This window comes from Gallus gallus, chromosome 12 (genome assembly GCF_016699485.2).
Source record: "Gallus gallus isolate bGalGal1 chromosome 12, bGalGal1.mat.broiler.GRCg7b, whole genome shotgun sequence".
NCBI lineage: Eukaryota > Metazoa > Chordata > Aves > Galliformes > Phasianidae > Gallus > Gallus gallus.
The window spans coordinates 12,906,477-12,933,454 of record NC_052543.1 but is presented as its reverse complement, the minus strand read 5'-3'; the positions used below and the strand labels follow the sequence as shown (position 1 = coordinate 12,933,454).

The 26,978-nt window shown below is 45.8% G+C and overlaps 1 protein-coding gene across 2 annotated transcripts in view; it reads right to left on the bottom strand.

The window, feature by feature from the left end:
• PTPRG (protein tyrosine phosphatase, receptor type G) overlaps nt 1-25,394 on the bottom strand; it is a 374,849-nt gene extending 349,455 nt beyond the window's left edge. Inside the window, exons 1-2 of one of the 2 annotated variants that reach the window (XM_046899760.1) lie at nt 25,330-25,394; nt 24,529-24,647 (exon numbers count right to left, since the gene is read on the bottom strand). In XM_046899760.1, coding sequence (XP_046755716.1) covers nt 24,529-24,613 — 85 coding nt within the window. In that variant the 5' untranslated portion in view covers nt 24,614-24,647; nt 25,330-25,394. Of the gene's footprint in view, nt 1-24,528; nt 25,053-25,329 lie in introns of those variants that run through there. The other variant, NM_001397431.1, reaches the window with a different exon arrangement.
• Nucleotides 25,395-26,978: the final 1,584 nt, after the last annotated feature.

The window sequence follows — 26,978 nt, the reverse complement described above, 5'->3', positions numbered from 1 at the left end:
ATGCACTCAAAAGAAGAGTTTCAGTGATCAACCAGAACACTGTGGTTAACTTGAGAACTTCATCTCATTAATACACCTTGATCAAAACACCTCTTAGCTCAGCTGTAGCAGCATGGTCCTCCACTGCATTGCATGATGCTGAAGACAGACCATATCAAAACAAGAAGGTAACTTCAGTGAGCCCTACCCAAAAAAACACGGAATTAATGACATGTTGATTCCCCTCCCTGCCCGCTGTAGTGAGCAGAGAAGCATTTATGATGTACAAGCAGAGAATTATTAAAGCAAAATGCATATTTTACCAAAACAGAATAGAAACACCAAGCAGTATAATCAACTATAGGGCTTCAGGAAGATTTTGCTTGTATTCATTTAAAGAACAACAATCTACTTGTTTAGTGAGAAACTACTCAATTGCACTATTCTGGCTCCAATTTAGAAACATACTTGAAGCAATGCAAGAGTTAACCTCATGGTTAAGCATGTTGCTGAGTAAGAATGGGTTGTTGGGCCAACGTACAAGGCCAGAGCACAGCATTAAAACCAAGGGTCCTGTTGGCTGCAGTCAGCATAACACACCCAGCAGGGCAATCGGAATATGAACTCAAGACCAGAAGCCACGAAGGATGAGTCAGCTACACAAACTGACACCTCCAGCTCCTCCAGCCAACAACATCATGATTCCATCCACCTTTATTTGGTTGTGCCTTGAGTACAAACTCAAGATGTCACATAGTCTGCCTTTAGGTTTGTGTTACCTGATAACTCTTATGGTTCTATCAATGCCTGCAACTGCACTACTTCCAAGAGACACCCATGAACCATGTCTCAGATAGGTCAGGTGCCAACAGCTGGAAAGCCTTTTGCAACATTCACTGCACTGTGCTAAGATTTAAATAACTTCAGTCCAGCATTTCCCCTGAGACTATGTTCATTTAAAGTGCAAATTACACAACAGCTCAGATAATTCTGGACCACTGCTTCACAAACACAAATTATTCTATCATGAGGAACAGGCTTGTTTAGCAGTCAATCCTATAGAGCCCTGAAACACTTAGTCCCACTCAAGTTGACTCAGAATGAAGTCCTTGCTTTAGGACACTTTGCAGTTGTTTTGCAAAGGGGGAGAGAGACTGAGCCAGCCCTGAATCACAAATACAGGGTGTCTGACAGCAGACAGCCTTGCATGGAAGAAAGCTGAACTTCGATCAAGCTACATCTTATATATCATACCCATTTGATAGCAGTCCTTAAGCAAAATGAATGGCTTCAGAGGGCACAGGACTGAAATAAACCTTATACACAGAATAGTTTGGATTAGGCTTAATCTGCTGTGTTTTGCCTGGATGATTCCAGGCATGGAAACCACCGCCATCATATCTAGGCTAAGGAAATCAACAGTCTGATCTTACACCTTCCAAAAGTATCCATGTATTCCTGAAACTACTATACGGGTTCATAAAATAAATCATGAATAAATGACTAGAAAATAATCTCCAAAGTCAAAGCTTAAAGTATCAGTAAGTTTCTTTCATAGAGGAACTGAAAGCATGATTAAATCTCATAGAAAATATACTTCATTCAAACTGACGTACAAGATAAATACGATGCAATAATATTTTCAGAGTCATCAGTGGCAAATCAAGCTTTATTCTAACATTTGAGAATGCAGGTTCAATGCTTAGCTACTTATATCCAAAACAAAGTTGGTTGATTCTTTCAGCACTGCTCCTTTAAGCGCTCATAGGAAGGAAAGACCCATCACAGGTTTCCTTGAATCAAAAAATGACCATTAAAAAGCAACCAATGTGCACTGGCATTTGCAACTTGATCATTGTGCAAAATGGACCAGAAAAATGGAACAGGAGAGAAAGCTACCATCCTTGACAAAGGAAGGGGACAAGAGAACCGTCCCTACATGCCATTTATATGGATGCAGCACTGGGGAGCTCTGCAGAGGTCTGTAAGCGTGCTGACAGCAGAACAGCCTCTGCCCCAAGCAGTTCACCCAGATGGGGCATGTCAGAACCCAGACGACGTCAGCTTCGCTGTGTTCTCCAACAAACCTGCCATTGTCAGACATCAGTAACTAAACAAACAGAACCCCCACCCACAGTCCCCCCGAGCTGCCCAACTTTCTGCCTTTAGCTTATCAGGATAGCAAAGCCAATTAAAATAAACAGACTCATGATGCTCACAGCCTTCATGCATCAAGACCATTCGTGGAATGCTTAAAAAAAAACAAACACAACACAACATAAACACAAACCCTGCGAAAGCAGCCAGGCCTGCAGCCAAAATAGCTGAAGTTCCATTGCAGGAAATACTTCAGCCACCCTGCTCACAGCAGGAGGCTTCCTGCCCAGCATCAGCATGGCTCTGGGTGCTCGAGCTCCCCAGGGAGCCCCACGAGGTCTGCAGCACATCCTGGGAGTGCTAAGCCAAGCTCTTTGTTGGGAGCGTTTGTGCTTTATCAGCGGTGAGAGGAAAAGAATGGCAATGTTAACTACAGGTAAACCAGCTCTGGCTCTCCTCATGCATTCCCTTTTCTTCTTCTGCAGCTTGAGATCAGGTTGCTTTACATTTACAGGGGCACATGTGCAGCTTTTGCACCCAAACCACTGGCTGTATTGATTTTAAATGGAAAAATTTACACTGTGGAATATATTTATAAAGCCAGAATCTCCCCCTTTCGCCCCCCCCCCATACTCCATAATTACTTCTATTCATACTTTTAAATTATACAGCATTTAACAAGGATTAGACGCCAGTTAAAACAGAAGGCAGTTTGAGCATGCCATTGGCTGGTGTCTCCCTAAAAAGGCAAACACCCACCCACCCAATTAAAACATCATTCTGCTGTCACCAGTTTGTTCTGCCCATACAAACACCGACACATCCTTTCTCCCCTCACTTTCACAGGACGGAACAAAGAGCTCCACTGGAACCCGACCAACAGAAGTTACCATAAGGCACATAAAACTGCAGCGAGGATATACGGCGGGCTCTGCAGCCCCTTGGCAGCCAGATGTAAATTCAGCCTATAGTTTTGGGAAGCCAAGGAAGGAGAAGAGGTACACCTCCAGCTTACAGGAATACAGGCACAGAACGCCGCATCTCAATGTGCCGCATCGCAGTTTGATCTCAGACCACAAACTCTTAGGGACAAGGTCTGCCTTTAGCTCGATGCTATGCTAAGCATGGTATGTTGTTGCACTGCACGAAGTATTCTCAAGATTGATACAACAAATCCATGCATTTTTAAGAATTCCCGTCAAGGTGCATTTTCTTTTATATTACTCCCTAAATCTCACAAAGAAGCACTACCCCGATCATTTCCTTCCCTCTTAGGGAAATAAATCACAGCAACCCTTCCTTCACCTAACAAAGTCTTTGGGAACAGGCTCAAGCTCAGACTTCGCATGCTTATTATTTGCCATTAGCTATTAACTCACACTCAGAGTGAACCTACAGTACTTTCATAGTCACCTGCATAAACATGTTTTGTTAAGCCACAAATCTACAGAAAAAAAGTGAATGAATGACCATTACAGATCCATTTGGGCGACATCATTATCATTTCAGACTACAACGAAATCCCATTTTCCCTTCGCAAATTCAATTCCCATCAATAGCCCCATACATCAATGGCTGCTGCTGTTTGTGGCCTTATTTTTTTACATTAAAAAAATTGAAAGATTACCGCCAGTGTATAATAGGCAACTGCATTTCCAATTCCCAACACATGCGCTTCAGGGGAAAAAAAGGAAACACAAGGTAAAGGGAAGAAATGCAAATGAATGCACTGCTATCAGTTGTGTATTACCCTAGAGACATTGCCATCCTTCATATCTCTGGTTGGGTACTTCAGAGGAGAAAAATGTTTCGATGTCATTCAAGCAAATTATGTTATCATTTTACTGAATATTAGTTTACTTCTTAGGTTCCTGCTTTCTATTTCTATTTTATTTACCCAGGGGGCAACAAAACTAAGCAGAAATGTTTCTTTCCACATATATAGTTTTTATCTACTTTGGCGAAACTTTTCACAAGACCAAAACGGGTAACACAGGCCAGCTTTCAGGTGAAGTGATTTTTTTTTTCCAAACGATGAGGGGGAAAAACATATAATAAAAGGAAAAGAAAACTCCTATACAGATTGAAAAGGTTACACAACTCTTTGGTATGCCAGTCCTTGTTCTGTGCCTGCTCCACAGAGCATCACAGAGCAAGGAAACTTGCAGGAATCAAAACAAGTTTACAGGAGAAAATTCTAGTATGTCTTTATTCCAGGCTGTGCTACCCGGCACACTGCGTAACTCACATGGAAGCTCAGCGTCGGCACTGCATGGATCGCTCAGGAACACTAGCTGGCCTCCTGCTAAACTCTCATTGCCCTGGTGATGTGCTGCGATGCAACAGAGCAGCTCTGCAGGGAATGAGAGCAGACAGGTAATTCCTGCCAATCACTTCGAGGGTCCGCTCTCACACCAACAGACAGATGATTCAGACGCAACTCCAATTAGCGCTAATTGTACTTCTCTCCAAGTCCCTCTGCAGCCAGAGATGACAGACTTCATACATGGCTCTTAATATAAGTGGCAACGCTAATTTTGTTCACGTCAAAATCCTTTCTGGATGCAAATCTCTATGCCTGGTGAATAAGTTTACCAAGCTTTCAAGTGGCAGAAGGATCCTCCACTGCTAAGAATTCTCAACAAAGATTTTTCTTTACCATAGATGGCAAGCCTACCTGAACAGGAAAGGTTTGCTTTATAGGTTTTATATCCTTGAATTTAGGGAAATGCAGCAGGAAGTCTTAAAAGAGCGTAGCAAAGACTTAACAAGAAAAAGCAGCCACGCATGGAGATATACAGTGGTGCTCACTCTCACACCCCACAGCTGCAGCATCTAAAGCTGCTCAGAACAGGCTGTGCCCTAAATGCCCTTAGGGACATTTTGGGAGCAGAGTTTTTACAATGCAATTTCACACCAAACCTGCAAGCAGCAAAGTCCAGCCACCAAAGGTGCTCCTGAGTCCATCCGTACAGATGGTGCCCCAAGCACTGACACGACTCACACTCTGACTCTTTGCTCCCAATATTCCACACCTTAATCACTGCATGCAAAACATCCAAAAAACAGCCATTGGTGTCCACAGACAACGAGTTTATAAACAAGAAATAAAAGAGAAACTTGAAGTTTTAACAATTAATTAAACCAGTTCTCATTACCTCAATTTCCATCTGCAATTATAATCATTTCCCATTTAAAATATCTACCACATTTTACTCTTAATTAAAAATTACATCCCTGCAATGAAGTGCAATATGAATTAACAATTCAAATGTTATCTATGCAAATTTGCTAGTCCTTTGATTCCCCCCCCCCCTTATGCAAAGTCATGTGTAGGTCTATTCTGATTAAGCTTAACTTCACTCAGCGCCTTCTGCTCTGAACCGTACACAGCATTTCATTCCAAGGACAGAAGTAAGCTGTAAACAGTGCAGTTTCTTTTCAAGCCTCTTACCATTCTTACCATTCTCTGACTTTAAGTCATTTCTTCAGGCCCCAGCAATGGAGAAACTAATAGAGCCCAGCAAAAACCTGACTTCAAATCTGCTTTGTCTGTACACAGATTTATTGTGATTTGACTTTGCAGCATGACTCTGTACCCAGAACACTCCCATGGACATATCTTATCCGATTTATTTTTACTTCTCTCTGCAGTGTTTTGAGCTTTCATCCCAGATTTAAAATCTCTCCTTGCTTCATCAGCCAAGAGCAGCCCTGTCTCAGATTCTCTGGTTCAAGAAGCTCAACTCAAATTATTAATTCCTTCAAAGTATGCATCATCACTCACCCAACGTTTCCTGCTGATTTCAAAGCAGTTTACCAACAACACAGCACTGCACCAGTAGCTTTCTCCTTATTCTGCCTACGTGTTTTAGCTCCCATCTTGTACTGAGTTTAAAATCCATCTAATAAGCGACTGTCATTAGAACAGAATATTCATGATTACATACATGTTGTGCTGATGCGTATGATCACTGTCTTGATCAAAGCTGCTTTGCTCCCGCAGCCCAGCAGGAAGCACACCTGCAGCAGAGAAGCAGCTGCACACCTGCATGCTGGGCTACTCCCAGCCAGCCTCCAACAGATGGGCACTGTGACCACTGCGTGCTGCACCCTGACACTGGGAAAAATTAAGGCATCGTATAGTAAGTGTTATTCTGCTGTATGACAGCAGAATGAAGCTATGAAGAATAGCAATTAGCCATATACTTCCAAGGAAGCAAGCAAAGGTGTCCAGCTGCTGCACAGGTAAGATCCACGCAGAGAGCATCACCACGGACCACAAAGTGCATTTCTCAAGGTGCAGAGGGCGGTGCAATGGCTTCAAACCGAGTGTGCATTCATAAGGCAATTACATGTGTCAATATGAGGCACAAGAAAAATACACTATATCAGAACATGATCTACAGTTTACCAAATTACAAGGACATATCTTCAAGTCAAATTACACAAACACAATTACATAATTACTCTCTAACCTTCAAAGGAAGCGTTTTTCCTCGTATCCTATTAATAAATCCTAGCAAGACAAAGTTTGATTTGGTGCATATATTTCACTGGCTAGTTGAAAAACCTCCTTATTCAATGATCTTTTTCTGCCATAATCCTCCATATCCAATTTAAACAGAGTGCATTCTCTTGCTACAGGTCAAATTTTCATTTAAGTTGCTATATCTTGTGCACAAAGAAATATGTCAGTTCAGCGCAACAGATAATACACTCTGTGCTGTAAGAGACCAAAAAGTAGGATGCTAAACACTCTAATATGAGGGCTGTTTTTTCTTTTTCTTTTTTTTTTTAACCTTCTCTTATTAAAAAAAAGGCTGGGTGGCAGCAAGCACCAGATAGCACTCCTGTGCAATGTGAAAGCTATCTGTCACTTGGCTCAAATATTGACTCTTTGCTTTACAGACCTGCAACCAAAAAGGATTAGGATGTCTGAAGGCTGCTCCCCAGCACCATCTCCTTATCCTTCTCATTCTGTTAGAAGTAAGCACATATAAAGTCTCTCTCTCTCACCCCCTCCAATTATGTCATTTGTCTTCTGCTAACTCTTCTACACATGGAAGAAAAAAAAGCAAAGAAAAAATCCTTCTATGCAGTAATGTAATTGGAGGAGTTTTTAAATAGATAATTTAACCTTGGGAGGATGTTCATTTTCACTAAGAATCTCTCTCCAGTCTCCGAAACTGACAAACCCTTTCACCTGAGTGTGCCGTTCTCTAATTGTGACAGCACTGTGAGATAATTCATTTCAAACAGTTGATCAACCCAGGGGGAGTATGAATGCCCAAATATTTAACAAGGATGCCTTTTAAAATGAGAACTCAAACTTGCTAAGTTGGTTGTTGCATGATCAATAGCATACCAACGTTATCAACCAGAAAAATTTTGTTTTCTTCACCAGAAAGAACTGCTTTTTCAGACACTTATTTGATGATTAGTGGATTTATCTTTTTTTTTTTTTTAATCTCTTTGCCACTGCACATTGGTTTATACCAGAGGCTGGCCTCTCTTAGAGAGCTATCTGATGAAAGGTGAATGGAGACACTACTTCTTTTTGTCCTCCTTGAATGCTACAAACATTCCTCCAGCTCAGTATCGACACTGACTTCATGATTATGAAGTTCAAGAGCAAGTCAGATTTATCCTGAAGAGAACACAGTGGAAGCTCGATGGGTACAGGGTCAGCAGTGGTGGCCTCTAGGAGAGAAAGACATGAAAATGGAGATAACCCTACAAAAAGACTTCTTTTTTGGAAGTGCATGATGGGTTTGTAAACAGGCGTATCTAAAAAGCATTCAGGCTATTAAAGGAAAAAAACGAGCCAGAATTCTCTGATGGCATAGCATCTATTGCCATTTCACACCCACATGCAGCTGAGCCCAGCTAAATGCAGCACAGGAGATACTGACTTCCTTTTTCACAGCAGCAACTCATCCTTGATCACCTCTGCTGGGGCACGCAACGCCCCACCCCAGCATAGCAGCTCTTCAAAGCCCCATCAGTAAGCCTGCAAGCACCCTGCTGAGTCAGTCTGGAAGGGATGAAGCACAGCCACACCTCACAGCTGCTAACCAGTGTGTACCAAAGCTCCCACGTTAACACAACCCACAAGCCACACTCACGATGATGGAAGAACATAGCAAGGAATCTCACAATACACTTCTGACCAAAACAACACCTCTGAAGGCAAGGGAATAACGGGATGCCTTCGTGGTTGTCTCCTTTCCCTGCAGTCTTTTAAGCACCACACGTATACAGAAATACATGGCCTATGTGATAAACATGGCCCAAACCATTCAGGTCTGATTAGCTTTAACTGCATCTTCATCAGGAATGACTTGGATCTAAGGAAAACAAAGGAGTCCAGTTTGCCAGTCACAGGTGCAATGTGTTTGCCCAGGCCTTCATCACAAGGAAGGCAGGGTATTGGGTTCAGCCTTTCTGTAGCTGTTGGCTCCAACTCCAGTAACAAAAGCGAGAGCAACTCAACCTGGCGCAACATCCTGGAAGTGATGAAAATGCAGACTGTCATCCAGAGAAGTGCTGGTTACACACGAGCCAACTTTAGAGAGTATTTTTAGTGTGTATGTCCAGCTTCGTCATTTCAAAAACAGCAACGGCCTTGTCCATTGGTGACCTTTGCAGGGATACTGGAACATCAGGAGACATCGGGGACTGCAGGGCCGACACAGCCGACAGCTCTTAAATTCCTACATTTCTTCAGAATCAAGTTCAAACCAGGACATCAAAAAGCCCTCGGTCTGAAATCCTACAACACACTGCCCCCCAAAATCAGCTGCCTTTTTTTGGCTTGCTTTTTTATTTGTTTTGTTGTTGTTGTTTTTATCCTTCTTCAAAATTATCATTGGATTCCCTCAATTATTTTTTATTTTATGCCTTTGGTAACTCACCTGTGATCTACTACATCATACCATGCAATTACCTTCTAACTGTCACTTGCAGAATTCTCACATGTCTCACGGTGAAAATTCCAGGCTTCACAAATGCTTCTGGCACAGAACTGAAAGCAGCTGAAATGAAGAAGGAGTGGCGAAGAAAAATATAACTGAAGTTTGTATTAAAATACGGGAATACATACAGAATTAAATTGGTTTTCAGAACATCAGCACGTACGTGGGTTGCTGTGAAAGTAACACTTCCTATTTATTTTCCTGGAAACTGCAACAAAGAGTACAATAACGCTACTTGATAAAGCAAATGCTCAGCTACAAAATGCTCTTTCCCAACATATCCACCACCATTAGCTATGCATTACTGCCAGAGATGAGCAAGAGCCTTCATGCCACCCTCACAGAAATCTGAATGGCCATCTGGAACGTGGTTTGTCTTCCACTGTCATCACCGGTACTGAAACACACCACCCACGGCCTCACTGTGCTCACATCCACTGCTTGGTTTCAGCAGCCATTGATGACTGTCAATGGGTGCCATTTTCTCTGCTTGGAGGAATGCAACAACACCCCTTTGCTCCACACACACTTCCACATCAGATGCCATTTTGCCAGACTGCCCCTCTGCTGCCATCTGTCCCATGGCAACAATGTGCAATGGGATACAGTTGGGAAGGTTCAGCCTCTGCTGCCATACCACCATCCATCTCTAACGCTGTGGGCCAACAGAATAAAATAGGCATTACTATCAGAGCCGTTCTCATATTGTACAAATCCTTATGCCACAGCTTCTATTGCTTCTTCAGTCTTTTTCTGAAAACACTAAAGAAAATGAATAGTTGGTAAAACAAAGCACAGTCAGGAAGAGGGAGCAATCTGACTGCAAAAACGATTGCACAAATAGCTCGCTTCTCCACTGGTTTTAGTCATTGAAAAAAAAATGTCTATAGGTATTAGTGTTGGAAAATAAGCAATCTCCAGACATTTCCTCTCAGTGACACAAACTGCCCAAACTGATGAAACAACACGTAAACAATAAAACATCAGGACCACTGGAAGAAACTGCAATGGAATATCACTGTCCCTTATCAACATACCCTGTAGCAGATAGCCTTTTCTTCTCAACATTCCAATAAATCACTCACTAATCAGATTTCATCCAACACTGAACCATCACGTTCAAGGTAGGAGTCCACACTGAAGGGAAGGCTTTGCAGACCAAAAGCAACAGTCCTGTGTAAGTAATTACATGCAACTGTACAACCTAGCCTTTCACCACACTGGTTGAACTCTTTGTGTAATCTCAACAGGTGCTGGCAACCAGATGTCAGTATAATCATCAGTTTCCTACTCTGCAAAGTAGCAGCTTCGTGTGTTCTTTGAAGACCACCATTCTTCCAGAAAAAAAAAAAGAAATAAAAAAACACCTAATTCCATAATTTCATCTATAAGCATGATTCAGACACATTATGAGCTCCCAATTCAAAAATCAGTTCTACTCTACTACATCTGCTGAATACTACCTCTAATACACCCACTAACTACTTTAAATGGAAGAAATCTATTCAGGTATACAACTCCTGAGCTTAATTATTATTATGTCAGGTTTTAAAAGCAGTAGTATTCATACACAAATATATTAGCAAGAAATTCTTCACTCTAAGGATAATGAGGCACTGGCACAGGCTGCCCAGAGAGCTGCGGAGGTGTACAAGGCCAGGCTGGGTGGAGGCTTATGCAATTTGATATGTCCTGAGCAGGGTTGCCTTCCACAGGGGTTGAAACCAGGTCCCTTCCAGCCCAAGACCTTCTATGATTCTCCAGAGCAGTACTTAACAACCTGAATGCAAAACTGGTACCTAAGACCTGGACAGCAAACGCTGCATGAGAATAAGGGCCCAGCAACACCAGAGAGGGAAGGGGCAGAGAAAGGAGCCCCCAGTCCCTGTGGGAGCATTTGTGCAGATCAGGGGTAATTACCTACAGCAAGGACAACACAGCAGGAAAGCAGCACTTTAGTTCTTGCTGTATTTTGCTTTTGCAGCAAGGAAAATGGCTCAGGAACTCCCAGGGCAAAGACAGTGAAAATAACCACAAAGAACTCTCAGTGGAAGACAGCAGAGATGAATGAGCAAAGGAACAGCAAAGCAGTGTTCTAAAGGTATTGTCAGTTCTTAATAACAGCCACTTCTTCAGCCTAAGCTCCTTCTGAGGAGAAACTGCAAATATTAGACACTCAGCGTACCACCCTTACAGTGCATGTGAAAGACTTCTGAAGCTTTTCTTCTGACATGCACAAAGCCAAAATATTAACAGCTTCATAACCAGCACGGCACTCCTGAAGCATCCTCCTGGAAGGCAGGACAACAAGAGTCAGGAAATGCTATCAGATGAGCAGGCCTCTCATGCAGTGCAGGTGAAACGACAGCAAGGGCTTAAGCAGCAAAACAAATTCAGCTTTCTCCACTTCATTTGCAAGCATGAAAACTAGCAGAAGGGTCCAATTTTTGTTGATTCTGCTTGTATCAATTGCAGCAGAAGTCACTGAAAGGAACCAGGGGATACAGCGAACAACTCATCACATTCCTCCAGCAGACAGGAAGTGCTGCAGTCTTGGATCTTTTATTTTGCTTGGTATCATATGGGCCAGGTGGTCAATGAGAACAGAAATAGTGTTCTCTAAAACAATGCGTTTTATTTCCAGCTCATCAATACCACTCTCAGTCAGGTCCATGGGCTTCAGTATTATTTCCAAGGACCATAATCAAATGTAGCAGATTCCAGGACAGCCACTCTTTCAAGAATAGAAGCAAAAAGGCAAATCGAAACAATTCTTGTCACTCACGCTCAGAGCACATAGATTAAAAACATCCAGCTTCAAAAAGAAAGCGAGCACTGCCTTATTACAGTGAGTGCTCGAAGTCTCTTCAGTTCAGCAGAAAGCACAACTGTCGGGTAAATTAAAAACCAAAGATCAGAACGGAATTATTTAGCAAGTGAACTTGTTACCAACAGAGTGCAAATGAGACAAGCCAGAGCTGTTACCCACTGACAGCACGCATCCTACAAGCCTCACCTGTGCTGGGCGCTGCACACAGCCTACACCCAAAGCGTCTGCTCATGGCTCCCAAGTACAGAAGCAAAGAGGGGAATGCAATCTCAGACTACAGAATAGTCATTGATCAAGATAGCAATCAAAACAGTGAAGTGTGAAGGTATAATCAGAACTACTATGAAAATATAAGGCTGCTCAGGCCCAGTGCAGGAAAAAAAAAAAGCTCTCTTATGCTTCATCTTGAATGCTAATTGTCAGAAGACAAAAGATCACACTGCTTAATGACGCCAAATGCTTGACGTGAGGTATTAATCACCTTTTGACAGAGACCTGTTGGTGCTGTTACACATTATCCAAGTGACAAACTCCACCTTGGGATTCACTTCTAACAGGTGTCACTAGCATGTGGACAATTCACTTCTACCTTGCATTCCTGGACCACTGTGCACCAGGTCTGCTCCCATGTTTAAACACAGCTGGCTTCTTGGCACATAAGCATAAATTCCTGTGTGATTTTAAGTGATTAGTTAAATTAAAAAGAAATCATTTGCTGTTTTGAAATCATATTCAAACAGTTCATGCACGTATCTCAAGTTGCTTTCAAGGGTGAGGGAAACATGCTCTTCATCAGTGTCATCTAGTTATTAACTATGTTTTGTTCCTATAAAACATTGCTTTAGCAGCAACTTAAAGGAACAGATTCCTGCTTTGATTGCCAGGGTAACCAGATCTGCCTCTTCATGCCTTTTGTTTGCCCTCTCATTGATTCATTAACACATCTCAATGAAAGGAAGTGGAAGCAAAGGAAAATGTGAGAGAAAAATGAACATGAGATTAAAGTAACAGGTAGCCTCATAAAACTCAGGAGCTTCAAAGAAGGAAGGTTAAACGAGACTAAGGCCCTCTGACAGGTTCTGGGATTTGGAATTAAGAATTTTAAGAATGCCTACACTATAAGTGCTGTATAAACATTGGCCCAACAACGCTACATACCCACCTTCACATCAAGGGGTTGAGCAAACACCTTACGAAAAGCCTCCACATAAAATCATCTTCTCCATAGCAGGTGGTCTGACCTTTCTGAGAATGCTTTTTCTTAAGACAAACCAATTCTTCCCACCAGACAGCAACTACAGTGTCAGCAAGCCTTGCCAGTGAAAGCTGAACCTCCATCAGCTGCCATCGAGGGCAATCATTACACAGCAGCGTGCTCATCTCTGTCCATCGAGGAACCCCATGCTGCAGGCTGAAGAGGACCGTTTCGTGCAGCCTGTGATCAACCTACCAGCACAGCAACACATCCTGTTTTGGACACCTCATCGCAGCATTACCTTCAGACATTTACTCTAATTTTATGCTCTGGTTTACCATTGCTTTATCTGGGAAGTACCAATAGTGCTTCAGTCTCAATTCCATGCTGAATTTGACCCAGGTTAATTGTTATTGCTGGCAATCTGCTAGCTGTGTGGTAAAAGAGCCAGCTGACAACATGACAACAGCTTCTTACATGAATTAGTGAGATGCAGACACAACCAAGCCAAGGACTGAAGGCACAAAGATCCAGACTCCAGTTTTTCCACTGGAAGCCATCCCTGCAGAGTGCTGCCCAAGCACACCAGGGGAAGCCTGTGCTGCCCTGCCAGAGCTGCTCTCCTGGGTCACAGCTACCCATTCAGCATAGCCTCCCAAGCATATGCTTCCTCTCCAGCTGGTTTTAAATTACTTCTAACTGCCAAATATTCTTTACTGCATTTACTTCCCAGCGATGATTTAAAATAAATGTTTATTTTTAAATCATATTTGACATTTTATTAGGTACACTGGAAAATAAGCCCATTCCTACATATGCAAAAATTAGGAATTAATGAGGTCTGGCAATTATCTTGACGGAATGAACCAAGTGACTTAGTTGCACATACAGAGTTTTACTAGGGAAAAAAGCCTGCTCCAGTAGTTTAAAAACAAATGAAATTGCTTCTTATTGATTTTAATTTAGGTTGAAACACTAGCTGTCTCTCCAACAAAGCCAGAAATGGAAACAACTATAAATGAGTACACGAGGCGATAAGATCGACAGATTCTCAGGCAATCCAGTATAGAGATGACCTCCAGCTTAGATGGTAGTTAAAATATGACAGCATATGTATGGATCGATAAATAAGTTTGCATTTGTCTCAGCACCAAATGCTGCGGAGATGCATGTCTTTTTCTCTTTGTGCCTCTAAAACGTTGTCCAATTAAGCTCCGCTGGTTTTTCTTACAGATCGTCTAGATTCTAATTTACAAATAAAATCAAGAGAAGCAATTAAATGTTAAGTACTATCAGCATGTTTCCCCAAGTGATGCACATGTGCAACAGAACAGAAGTAGTCCAATCTTGATACAGAGGGCCAGGTTACAAATTGAAATACACTTGTATTATCATTACTTGCAGGCTTCACGCTCTAGCAAGTAAGAACGCTGGGCACCACGCTCCCCTTCTGTGCACAGCAGCGGCTGACCAGGAGCTCACACAGCCTGCAGCAGATGCACATAAATGTTATTTCTGCAAGTATGGACACAGAGTAGGAGCAACCCAGTGCTCGTGGTGAAGGAGCAACCAGGTGCTAAAGGGTGCACAGGCAGAACACATACAGCACTGACTGATGCTGGAAGGGGCTTCTGATGATGGCCATCTAGTCCATCACCTCTAATGTCAGTGAAAGCCTTGCTGGCACGCTGCCCAGCAGCTCCTCCAGCTCCCAGGGTTGCACCCAAGGCCAGGGCCTGGCCCACCCTGCACTCTACCCTCCTGAAGCAGGGAGGATGTATCGGCTACAATCAACAACAATCAAGTTTATGAAGCTTTCATCATCCCAGAGCTTGATCCAATATTAGCTGATAGCAGTGGATCAGATCTTAACAGCAGATTTGGCTGAAGGCTGAAAGGTTGGAACATCGGACTCCCCGACTTGCTTGAGTCATAGAGATCTCTCCCTTCACAGATGGGATCATATTAACAGGAGGAAAAGTGATCTACCCTCCCCATCTGGTGCACGGTATGGTCTGCCCAAGACAATCATGGGGAAAAGCTGGAAGCACCCAAGGGAGGACAGCTTAATGGAAAGAGGGTCACAGCAACAGAGCATATCTCCTAACCCCCACCATCAGCTCAATACCTGCTTCCCCCTACCTACATCCACCAGAAGGAAATGAGGATATTAGAAGAAATGCTATTTTTACCAAAAACAGCAGAATGGTTAACAGTTAGGGGATGAAGGAATGGATGGGGAAAAACACATTCCTAAACAATAATCACCTCCTGGGGATTACACCCAAACAGCCATTCCGGCTGAGGCTCAGTGGGTATCTGCATCATTATGAGATGCACCACCATCTCCTCCCTTACAAACTGCTTAGAGGGGAGGGGAAAAAAAAAAAAAAAAAAAAACATAGCAAAAGACAAATTTAAGACATTTGGATCATGGAGTACTACTGTTAGAGTGGGCTGCCTTTGTAACGGTCAAGTTGCCTTTCTAGCTTTAGAGAAGTCACTTCAAAAAGAAATAGAGATCTATTCAAAGAGTTTATTAAAATGAAGCTGAAAACAGTAAGAAATAGTGACCCAGGCCACATCCAGCAAACAGCAGACTATTTTGTTCAGCACTGGCTCTGATAACCATCTAGAAGTCATGCTAGGCAAACAATCAACATGAGCCTTCTTGCCGTGGCAGAAAAATAGGCCGCTGGGAATCCCTGGACAAACAGAAAGGGCAGCAGCAATGTGCATATAAGATATGAGTAAAACCCTCAGTGCTCAGCTCTGGTGTGCACCTTTCTAAAAATAAGTTGCATAAAAACCTGGAGAAAAGTAAAAAAAAAGTCTGTAAAAATTATTCAAAGGCTGGATAAAATCTGATAGCAAGAGGCTTGTGCAGCTCTGGTCACTGAGTTAATCAGAAGGACACTGTGATATGGATTGATTGCAGTGTGTAAGTACTTTCATAGAAAGAAAATACCAGAGGGCTCTTTCAACTGGTAGAGAAAAATGGAACAGATACAGAACAGTTATTAATACAGCTCTGTGCTTGCAGGTTGAGCTTTGCACCTAACATCCACTGAGTTACTGCAGAATGATGATCACAAAGTATTTGCAGTAACCACTTGTTTGGTTTCTTCATTTTTGGTGGCTGTTTTATTCAATGGAAAGAAGTTGGGTCTGGCTTCAAAACAGGCGTAAAGCAAATAATCCCTACTAAATAAAGGCATCTGTTGACAGAAATCTCACACCTTCCTTTGCAACAGCCACAGCTTTGGTCAAAGACTAGAGTACAGCCCACAATGACTCCAAGGACTGCTGTGCATGATGAGCATCCCTCTAGAAAGGCAGGATTTTAACAGAAGGACCACACATCTCTGCTTCTCACCCAAAGAATCACACAGACATGGGTCTACATTTCAATCACACAGCAAAAGAAAGACTCTCCATGAAGTACAGAGACTGTACCAAAACCACACACCTTCGACAAAGGCAGCCCATGGAAATATTGTAAAGAACATGCACAGCCATCTTTCAGAACAATCACATGGCTATTTGTGCTATGGCACAAATCCTCACCTGAGGAAAACTGCCAGAGAAACAGTAGCATCAACGGTGCTATGACAATTTGCAAAAGCTGAGGACCTGCCATTATGTTAAGATAAAACACTGTAAGCTTGCAACATTTTGCGCCCCAGGTTTACAAGGATAACAATGAATTAATTCACAGTAAACAAAAGAGAAGCATTTTACAATGCATAAACAAAATTTGTAAGAAACCATTTAAAAAGTTACAGCTTCCAAGAGCGCTGTCACCAAGCCTGTGTTTTTAACACTTACTTAAATAGCTAAAACTGCACAAAGGTGTTGCGCTGGAACACAAACAGATCTACAGAAGCCATATAATCTGATGCAAAACCCTGGGGCAAAAGAAGAGAAGGAAAATAAACAACTAATTTTAGAACCTGAATACTCCATTAGCAATTCTCGCCAATTAAAAGATGATGCAACTGCTGTCAACAGGCAAATTTTAGTTGTATGTTGTATTTTAAACAGAGATTTAAATACAAAACACACCAGTTCCAGCACTGCAATAATAAGCTTGTTACTTGTAGCGCCGAGGCCAACAAGCAGAAAAGTTCCACCCTACCTCTCATTTCACCTACAAATGGATGCAACGTTTCAGAGACAGTTATGCCACACAGACCTGGTTTCCACTTTGACTGGAGTACAACCATACTACAGTCTCCAGCAGGCTGCAAGAACTGTAGGAATCTAAATACCAATGAAAGTCAATAGAAAAAAATAATGGCTAAACTCACATGCGATAGTTACGTACATCTGTACTTAATTATTTGAAAGCTACTGCCCATCTTTGCTGTCTGGACTTGAAGTTTTCCCACTGGAATGAAGGAGATGAAAAGACATCCAGCCACAGAGAAAGAAGATGCAAGAGGTTGGGGGGAGGGAGCAGTCTCACACTGAGGTTCACAAAGCTGAGGCTGATTTGGACCATCCGCTGAAAACAAACAACACACTAAACTTGCTCTAAGATGATGTGTAATTTAGTTACTTCAAAATGGATTTAATAGGAGTGCATCTCTAAGCATACTGAACAATGACCCAAGGAGCAGTGGTCCTTAGTGCTGCAGGGTTTCTGCATGGATGCCTTTCTGTTTTGGAAATCAAATAAGGTCCGAAGGAAGCAAGAATCAGGACAGAAGAGTTTGTGTACTTCTTCAGTAGAAAAACAGCTTATTGAGCGTGCAGAGTACAATTGATTTTGCCTTCCTATCTTGCTTGCTTACTCACCACTGCTTGCAGCGAAGGCCTCTTCCACCCTGGGACAGCCAACCCTGCTTTCCTACCAGCCTGACAGAAACCAGCCACTGAACTCCAGCTCTAAGACAGCGGGCTGCTAAAAAACAATCCAAACGGTAGATGCTTTTGTAGGAGCAAACAGCCAAGGCAGTGCTGTGACTAAAGCAGGGTTTAGGTTATTTTCAGTGCTGCTCCCAAGCCTCCTGCAAGGACAAAGGATGGAAGAAGTGAAGGAGGGAAAACTGAACAACTGCCCGCTTTGCTTGCGAGGGGTTATCAGATAGCTGCCCCTTAGCATCAGCAGAATAACCAGCTCCAACAAAAGAACTGTAACAGACACATTTTATTTCTAAAAAGGGAACAAAACAGCTGCCACAAGACCAAATAACATCCCATGTTCCGCTTCAAAATACCAGTGCAGCTCTTCAGAGCTCAAGGTCTCATTCATTACCTATCTGCAAGCTGAGAAAAGGATTTTTCAAAGCAGCTTTCCCCAAGCTAAGCATCCAAGTCTCAAAACACCTAGATTTTCTTTAGAAAGGCCTCCATGCTATGAATGCAAAGTCCCTCAAAGCAGACACTGGCACAGGATAAACATATTCAGGCATCACTGCAGCATTTATGCATAGAAAAACTGCAACGCCCACGTCAATTGAGATTTTGTGTGTCAGTTCTGCTGGCAGGTGCACGATGCGGTCAAGTTTCAGGTTCTAGAAAATGGTTCATCATTATTCAAATGACTTGATAATTAAGAACACTAGTACTTCAGCTCCCAAGCAAGCTTAGAGATGCATAATAAAACCACATTAAAAACAACAAGGCCACGTACCACCTGATTTTACTTCAACCATAGTTCTCTCAAAGACTAATTCAAATTGCCCAAAGGTGAGCCCATTCAGTGTAATAAAGACATATCTTACAGTGATTGCACCAATGTCTTTTTTTTTTTTTTTTTTACTGCCATTTTCTCCCTCCTCCCTCAATCAGACGTGGAGATGATTCTCCTCCACTGCTTCCCAAGATTACTATTGCAAAGGACCAGAGAAAAGGAAAACCAAATCAGCAATACCCACGGAAACGTCTCAGTACCTTCACTGTTTTGCTCACATTCTGTGCCCCCGTTCATCTGTTCATTTTCTGGGTGGGAAGTGTCTCTGCTTAGTCTTCCAACATATTACAGCTCAAGGCAAAACAAACAAACAAAAAACCAAACAGGAATCCACTGCACCCCAGCAGCTGTTCATAAACAAGGAGCGTACACAGAAAAGCAAGTACCTTGAGGCACAGCCAGAGCAGCCCTGATTACCCAAGGTTTTGGGTACCTGTCCTCACTGCAGCGGGGTTAGGCTGCTCTGCAGAGCCACTCTGTGTGAGCAGCACTGGGAGGGAAGGAAGGAAGGAGCCATACTGACTTACCATGGGTCAGGTTCAGCAGGAGTCTAGCTGGCTACATGGTAACAAGCACCAGCATTACCACAAGCTACCAAGAAACAGGAAAGGTAAACAACGGGACAAGGGAGAATGACCTTAAAATAAAAAAAAGGGGAGATTTAAGTCAGATATTAGGGAGCAATTCCATACTCAGAGGGTGGTGAGGCATTGGCACGGCTGCCCAGAGCTGTGGGTGCCCATCCCTGGAGGTGCTCAAGGCCATGGATGGGGCCCTGGGCAGCCTGAGCTGGTGGGGGGCAGCCAGCCCATGGCACGGGGTTGGAGTTCTGTGGGCTTTGAGGTCCCCTCCAATCTAAGCCATTCTATTATAATTCTATGAAAGCTAACTATACCCAATGATGGCTTCTCTGGTTGTTTCCAGCTGTTTATTGACACAAGGTAAACACCAGCCTCTTTCATACAGATTACTCCACTCCTTAGCTAGCTGTCTCCAGGTGGTCACAGCCTGAGCTTCTCATCTCACTACGAAAGCATGTGCTAATTGCCATCCTCCTCCTCTTCTCTGCTTCTAAACACCCCCCATCTCCACCAGGCTGACACAGGCAGATTGCCCATGGCAGTCCACAGAGTCACATCCCTCCCAGCCCAGAGCAATACAACTTGGACCTAAAGGTTTCACTTGAAAGAAACATCAACAGGAGGTTATCAGGTGAAGAAGGGAAACATCTGTAAAGGTACACAGATAGTAAAGCAGCTCTCAGAAGGGATATGTAAAAGCACAAACTAACCCACATAGGGCACACCTGCAGTCTCAGATGCCTGAATACCCTTCAAGAATTTTTGTTTTCAGGTGAGATTCCACTTCCTAAAATACTTAAAGTTTGATTCTAGCCAACAGTTTAAGAACCACAGCACGTAAATGTAAATAATAACAGTTTGGTCAACGCACAGCAGCAACTCTGATCTTTAAAAATGGAAAGACAGCAACTTGGGCAAACAGAAGTAAGTATCATTTTTTCCATAATTTCACAGATTAATGTGATGTATTAGCTAAAGAACAGTGCTATTACTGTACCCTCAGGCTTTAGATCACATCATGCCACATGTTCATTTGGCTGCTAAAGAGCAGCAACCAAATGATTAGCATTTTTTCCAAGGATGGTAGAGATTAATAGTCTGAAGTCATTTCTTTAGCTTAACCGTGAAGCCCAAACACTGAATCTAGAGCCAACTTTAATAACACTATTTCAGAAAACCCCAAGTTAGTCCTTGAGTGCTGATCAAGAGGTGGACAGGGTCCTCAATGTTAGCTGGATTTGCTGTAATTGGATACAAACCCCAACCAAACTCGAGCATCTCAATAACAGCACAGCTTTAACTAAGGGCACACATAAAACTAAAGACACCACATCCCTCGCTAAAGAAACAGAAGCTGTGAGCAAAGCCATCACCCTACTGAAATCAATAGGTTTTTTTTCCAGTGATTTCTATGGTCCCCAAATCTCCCCGTGCTTCCAGTTCAAGGTTTAGAGGGCGAGCAAAGAGCTTAACACTGGTTTCTTTTTTGAGCTGCACTAAAGCACTTTATTTCCCAATGCTCAGCTGTTCCAGCTCTCAGGCAGAGGAGCAGAGGTGACAGGGTAACCCTTTACAGAGCTCAGCAGGCCCTGTCTGCTCAGCCGAGGTTCCCAACGCGATATAGGAGAGACAGTGAGCGACAAGATAGCATCTCTGCACTACACCCCAGTAAGAGCCTCACAGCTCTGATCAGAACATACTTTTTTTCTTCCATTTCAAAAATCCTTCCATCCCCATTTCCTAGTGAAAAAGGAGAGGAACTAGGGCATGAGAGAACAGCCAGAGATGCCATAGCTCACGCACGCAGGCATGAGCTTCCCTCTCTCTCCCAAGCACAGCAGCATCCCCAGCCTGAACACACAAACCTGAATCTCTTCAATGCCCAGATGTGACTCAATTCCAGTTACCCCTAACTTGCACTCATTTACTTTTTGGAAGTGCCTCCCCTCCATGAGGCCTCTTGCTTCCTCCCTGACTTTGGGGTCCTCTCACTCCCTGGCTGCCGATGCATGCAGCACTTCTGACTGTCTGAGGACTCCGGAAAGCCACGTCCTGGCTGCGTTAACCACAACTCAGCTCCTGAAAACCTGCTCCTGCACAGACAGCCAAGCTCTCCTGCCCCCAGAATCGTGCCAGCCAGCTCGGCTCGCACAGCCTGGGAAGGCTCATTCAACATTCTTTATCTGCAAGGACTCCATTAGCGGCTTCCCGGAATGCAAAGTGTATTTTAAGAAGGCACTGAAAATAAGGGATAATTAAAATGTAAGAAGTGTCATCTTCATAAAAGCCACAGGACTAAATAAAGTCTTGGAGGGCCCTCTCCTGTACGTTCCGTATTTCTCTACGTGCACAACACACCTTCCTCTGCAAAACCTTGAGCAAACAAAGGCAGTCCTCTCAGCACCTTGACAGAACAGCTAAAGTAGCATTTGATTAGTTCATAAGAAAAGCTCTGAGGCTATTTTTTCCTCCAGGCAGAAAATAGTTATAGCAGGATTACCTCTCGACTCAGAAGTATGAAGACTCAAAAAATCCAAAACCCATTTACAGACATGCACCAGGACAGCAACAATCTCATTCATTAAGACAGAGCCGATCTAGGTTTATGCACCTCAAAGGAAACACCAACAATTATCACTCAGAGATGACAGGACTGCCACAGCAATCTGATGCCACAGATGGACAAAGGTGCACTTTTTGCTTTACAGGAAAGTATCTCTCAGCAGAGCACTGGGAAACTACATAGAAGGGTATCACAGCAAGATCAGTATCTACGTCTTACTGATTTTTGGTACTGTGAATTTAGATTAATGAGCAAACAGACCCCATGGAAACAACCTCTCCTACCTTGTCTCCGTTTGATTTATTAAGCAATGCAATTACCAGTGACAAGCCCACAGAGAAATGCACTGAACTTAACACTTCAGGAACAGCAAAACCTTACCTACGAATCTGTGTGTGCAAGGATGCCTCCTTCCTCTGAGTGCAACCAAAGGGACAGCAACACACGCACCTACCTACACCATGAGCACTGACTGCAATCCTAATGAGAGAATACTGCAAAGGCTTGTTTGGAGCATGGTTTGCTTTTTTGTTTGTTTTTTTTTTTAAGAAAAATTACCCTTTGTGCTTCTTTACAAAGTAAATTAGAACAGAGAAAACAAACAATGACCTCCTATTTACAGAGAGCTGGATGCAAAGCAGAGGGGGGAAAAAGATGCTTGTTGCTTAGCACACAAAATAACACACACCTCAGATCCTCAGGAAGCAGAGTGAAAGGAACTGAAACGCTCGCAGGAGGCACTAAATGGTTAATAACGGCTGGGATTCCCCGCCAACACCAATTCCAATGATTTGCCATTGGATGTTGTCAGCACCAATGTCCTGTTCTAGTCCACTGAGATCCTCCCTGCAGCTTCCCTGCCTCGGGCATCTCCCATGCATGATCAGAGTCCAGAGCACATCTACCCCTCTCACACTCACACACACACACGCAGAGTCACTGTGATGTGACATGGTTTTCTCTGGACAAAGAATAAATGCAGCCTGCACAACAGTCTGCTTCCCAAGCAAACCCTGAGCGATGGACGGCCCTGAGACAGCCCCAAGTATTACACAGCTGTTTTACAGCTCTGGCACTGAAGAGCTCACCTACACGCAGCGAACAGCCACAGATCTGCTACCCCCGATACACAAACCACAATGCAAATATTAGCAGGATCAAACACCACTGATCTAAATCTGCAAGTCTCACAGCATTGTCACATTAAGCCCACATCGCAGCTTGTTTTCCTCCAGCGTGCCTAGAGCCTGCCTTCTAGATGTAATTACTGTGCAATATATATCAGAACCAGAGAGAAAGGCTTCACTCTGAGGGCTGGAATTGAGAAGAAATCAATACAAAGGAGATAAATGTTTCTTCAAGAGCTGCAGAGGTATTAACCCTCTCTCCAGCTTATTTTCTTCTCGCTTCCAATCACTCTACCATCCGAGAAGCTGCTGGAAAGACCGGGATGTGGCAGCTCTACCAGCTCAGCTCCACTCTTGAGGTTAGAAAAAGAAATAAAAATGAAGTGTGTTTTAAAAAAAATAAAATAAAATAGAAAAGAAGTGGAAGTTGCTGCGACGCTTTGAGAACTGCAGCCTCCCTCCCGCCGGCACACGCGGAGCGGCGCACGGCCGGGCAGCGGCAGCAGCACGCGGGAGGAGCCGCGGGGCCCCGAGCCACGTGTGGTCCCGTACCGAACACACGGCGGGGAGCGCACCCCACCGCGACCCCCGCGGGAGGGTGGCGCAGCCGGGAAGACAATAAAGGAACACGTGGGGGAGCGAGGCTCGGGGTGGGGTTAAGGCGTCTTCAGGACGACCCCGAGGAGCGGGCGCAGCCCGACGTACGGGTTTGCGCTCAGCAGCCCGGGAGCGGGCGGAGCGGAGCCGAGGGGGCCCGGCGGCTCAGCCCGAAGCGGCGCGGCCCCGCGGGGGCAGCGACAGCGGCAGAGCGCCCCTGGTGGGGACCGACGGCACCGCGGCCCGAACCGCGAGCTCCCCCGGGCCGGGGGCGCTGCCGGGGCCGCGGGTCCCGGAGCGGTGCGCGGAACGGGAGCAGCGCTCGGGCGGGCGCGGAGCGCGGCCGCCGCATTTCGGCGGAAGGTGCGGGGGAACGGCGATGCGCCGCCGAGAGCGCGAGGCGGGAAGGCGCCGAGCTCCACAGCCCGCGGCCCGCATCGCCGCCTCCCGCGGGGCGCGCGGAGCGCAGTCAGCGCCGGAGCGGAGCGGATCGGGCGCGCAGCTCCGCAACCCCCCGACCCCGCCAAGGTCAGCGAGCGGGGCAGCTCCGCGAACACGAGTGGGGCGGGGAGGGCTGAGCACCGCGCGGAGCGAAGTTTGTGGCGGGGGAGAGGAGGAATCGGGGCGCCGGTCCCGCGGCTCGACGGGAGCCCTCGGGCAGCCCTTCCAGAGCGGGGAATCGCCCGGGGACCCCCCTCGGGCAGCCCCACGCCGCGGCGACCGCGCCGCACGGGAGAGGGGGGAACGCGGCAGCGCGGAGCTCAGCCCCGGAGCTCGCGGAGCGCTGCCCGCAGCACGGGGAACGCGGCCTCGGGGTTCCCGCCGGCACCGCGGGGGTCACGGGCACCGGGATTCCCCCCGCACCGCCGGGCGCGCTCACTCACCGGGGAAGCACACCACATCATGGAGCACGGAGCTGGTGATTTTCAAGAAAAAGATCCACCAACACGGTTGCAGTAGCCTCCGCATGTCCAAAGCCGCACATCGAAAGAGGGGAGAGGGGCTAAAACAATTAACGCACACGGAAATAAAAAGAAATAAAGGGGAAAAAAAAAAAAAAAAAGGAGGGGGGTAAGAACCAAAAAAAAAAAAAAACCAAAACAAAAAAAAAACTTGTTGAAAATAAGTTTCAACCCGCGCCCCGCGATCCTGCGGGAGGAAGCGGGGGGCTGCTGCTGCTGCTCGCCTCCTCAGCGCGGAGAGAAGCCCACGGCCGCGGGGCAGGCGGGCGGCGGCGCGCCGGAGAGCGCGGGGACCCCGCGCGGCGCAGCGCGGGGCGGGCGGCTCGGGGCGCTCAGGCGGGCGGCATGCCGCGGAGCGGGAGCTCACAGCCGCCTCCGCGCACGGGCGGGCGGGCGGCGGTCAGCCGCGGCCCCGGCGCGCTCCATCCTGCCGTACAGGAAGTGGCGGGCGAGCCCGGATCCTGGCGGAGACTTTAAAGCGGGGCGAGCGAAAGGGAGAGGGAGCGCGGCGCGGCGGTGAGCAGAGAAGAGGAGAGGAGAGGCGGCGGCGCGCCGGGCGCCCCGGAGGCGCGCCCCCGCCGCCCTTAAAGCGGCCGCGGTGGTGGTGCGGGGACGCGCTCGGCCGCGGGGCCCCGCTCGTGTGCGCGCCCCGCGGAGTGCGAGTGCTGAGGGGAGCGCGGAAGGGAGCGGAGGCGGTTTGCCGTTTGCCGTTTGCACTCTTACCCCGGCGGCGTCTGTTTGGACTTACTCGTGCCATTACGCCGCTCTCCGTGCTCGCTGCAGGAGGCGGGGGTTCGGGATGGGTGTCCCCCCGGCGCCCCCTTCCCCCCTCCCTCCCCAGCGCCGTGTGTCATTGGGGTATCTCCAAGGGTGTGTGTCTCCCCGAAATCACGCAGCTCCCCTCCGTCCCCCTTGCTGCCGCGTACCGTGCTGGGTATTGTCAGAGCCCCCCCCAAAAATCCTACAGCATTTTTTTTTCCCGTGTAACGCTGTGCTGTGTGTTGCCAGCAATCCTCACCGAAATCACACGGCTTTTTTTTTTTTCCTTTTTTATTTTTTTTTCCCCAGCGCTCTGCATCTTTCTGGGCATCGCCAGAGGTCAGCCACAAAATCAGACAACTTTTTGTCCCCCAGTTCTGTACTGGGCGTTTCCAGAGAGTCCCCATCCCGAACAATCCTACACCTCCAACCCCCCCGCCCCAAACAAAAAAATCCCACATGTCATTCATTCAGTAGTATGCATCGTCCTGGGAACTGACAGAGGTCCCCCCACAAACTCACTCTTTTTCCTCCCAGTACCCTACACATGAGGGATTTCCAGACACCCCCCCCCCGCCCCCCCCCCCCCCCCAAAAAAAAACCAAAAACGAGGCAGTTTTCTGCAGCCGGGTGAAGCCCGTCCCCACGTGCTCCATATCCAAGCCCGACCCGCAGCCCATCCCCAGCAGCAGATTCTCAGAGACTGATAACTTTGCGCAGGAAACAGAAACAGCGAATGGTGTGAATTCAGGATGAAGGGATGGTTACTTGTGCTTGGCGTTTCCTGCCGCTGCTCTGGTCTGCTGGAGCTTAAATTTCATTCAGAAGTAGTTTTGTCTGTTTCTTTGGTAATTATTTCCATTACAGAGATTGTGTTTCAGAAGGGAAAGGGTTTGGCAGGGGTTTATCAGTGCGTGCTGCGCTCAGCTCTGGCGCTGTCATTTGCTGTGACCGTCTCCTCTTTGCTTACCTGAGAGCCTCCCGCATGTGTGGTGTGCCAGAGGACAGGAGATGGGGGCAGGAGGAGAAGCAGAGAAAGGAAATTCAGGAGTCAGTGCTCAGTCAGTACAGTGGCAGTGATTTTCCCTCCCCCCGCCTCGACCAGAGCGCAGCCACCCAAGGCCCGAGCGTTTACCAGTGCTTCGCCCTGAGTTTTGTGGAGGAGGCGGTGGCCTTATGTCCAGCCAGGTTTGCCCCACGGGTTTACCCCATCAGGGGTTTACTGCAGCCCAAAGGCCCCTATTTATGAAGCGCTGCATTTTCGTAGGCTGTCTTTTGCCTTTCTCTCCGCAGCCCAGGTTGTGCCTGCCAAAAATCACAGTTGGAAGTTAAGAATGCAGTCCTTACTAAGGAGAACCGTGTTTATCCCAATAGGGATTTTAACAGAGTAAAGATTTAAGGACGTGGTTAGAAGTTTTCTGCCCTTCAGGGCACCGCCCTTTGGGGTGTGCAAAGAATGGAGAAGGCGCTTGCGTAAGGGTTTATCTAAAACAAAGCAAAGGCTTTATAGGCCCCGAACATCGATTTGCTCATTGGGCTGCCCTGGAAAAACCTGCAAATTATTCCCCTTTCCCCAATGTGTTCCTGAGTTTACTGACCTAAGGCAAGAGTGA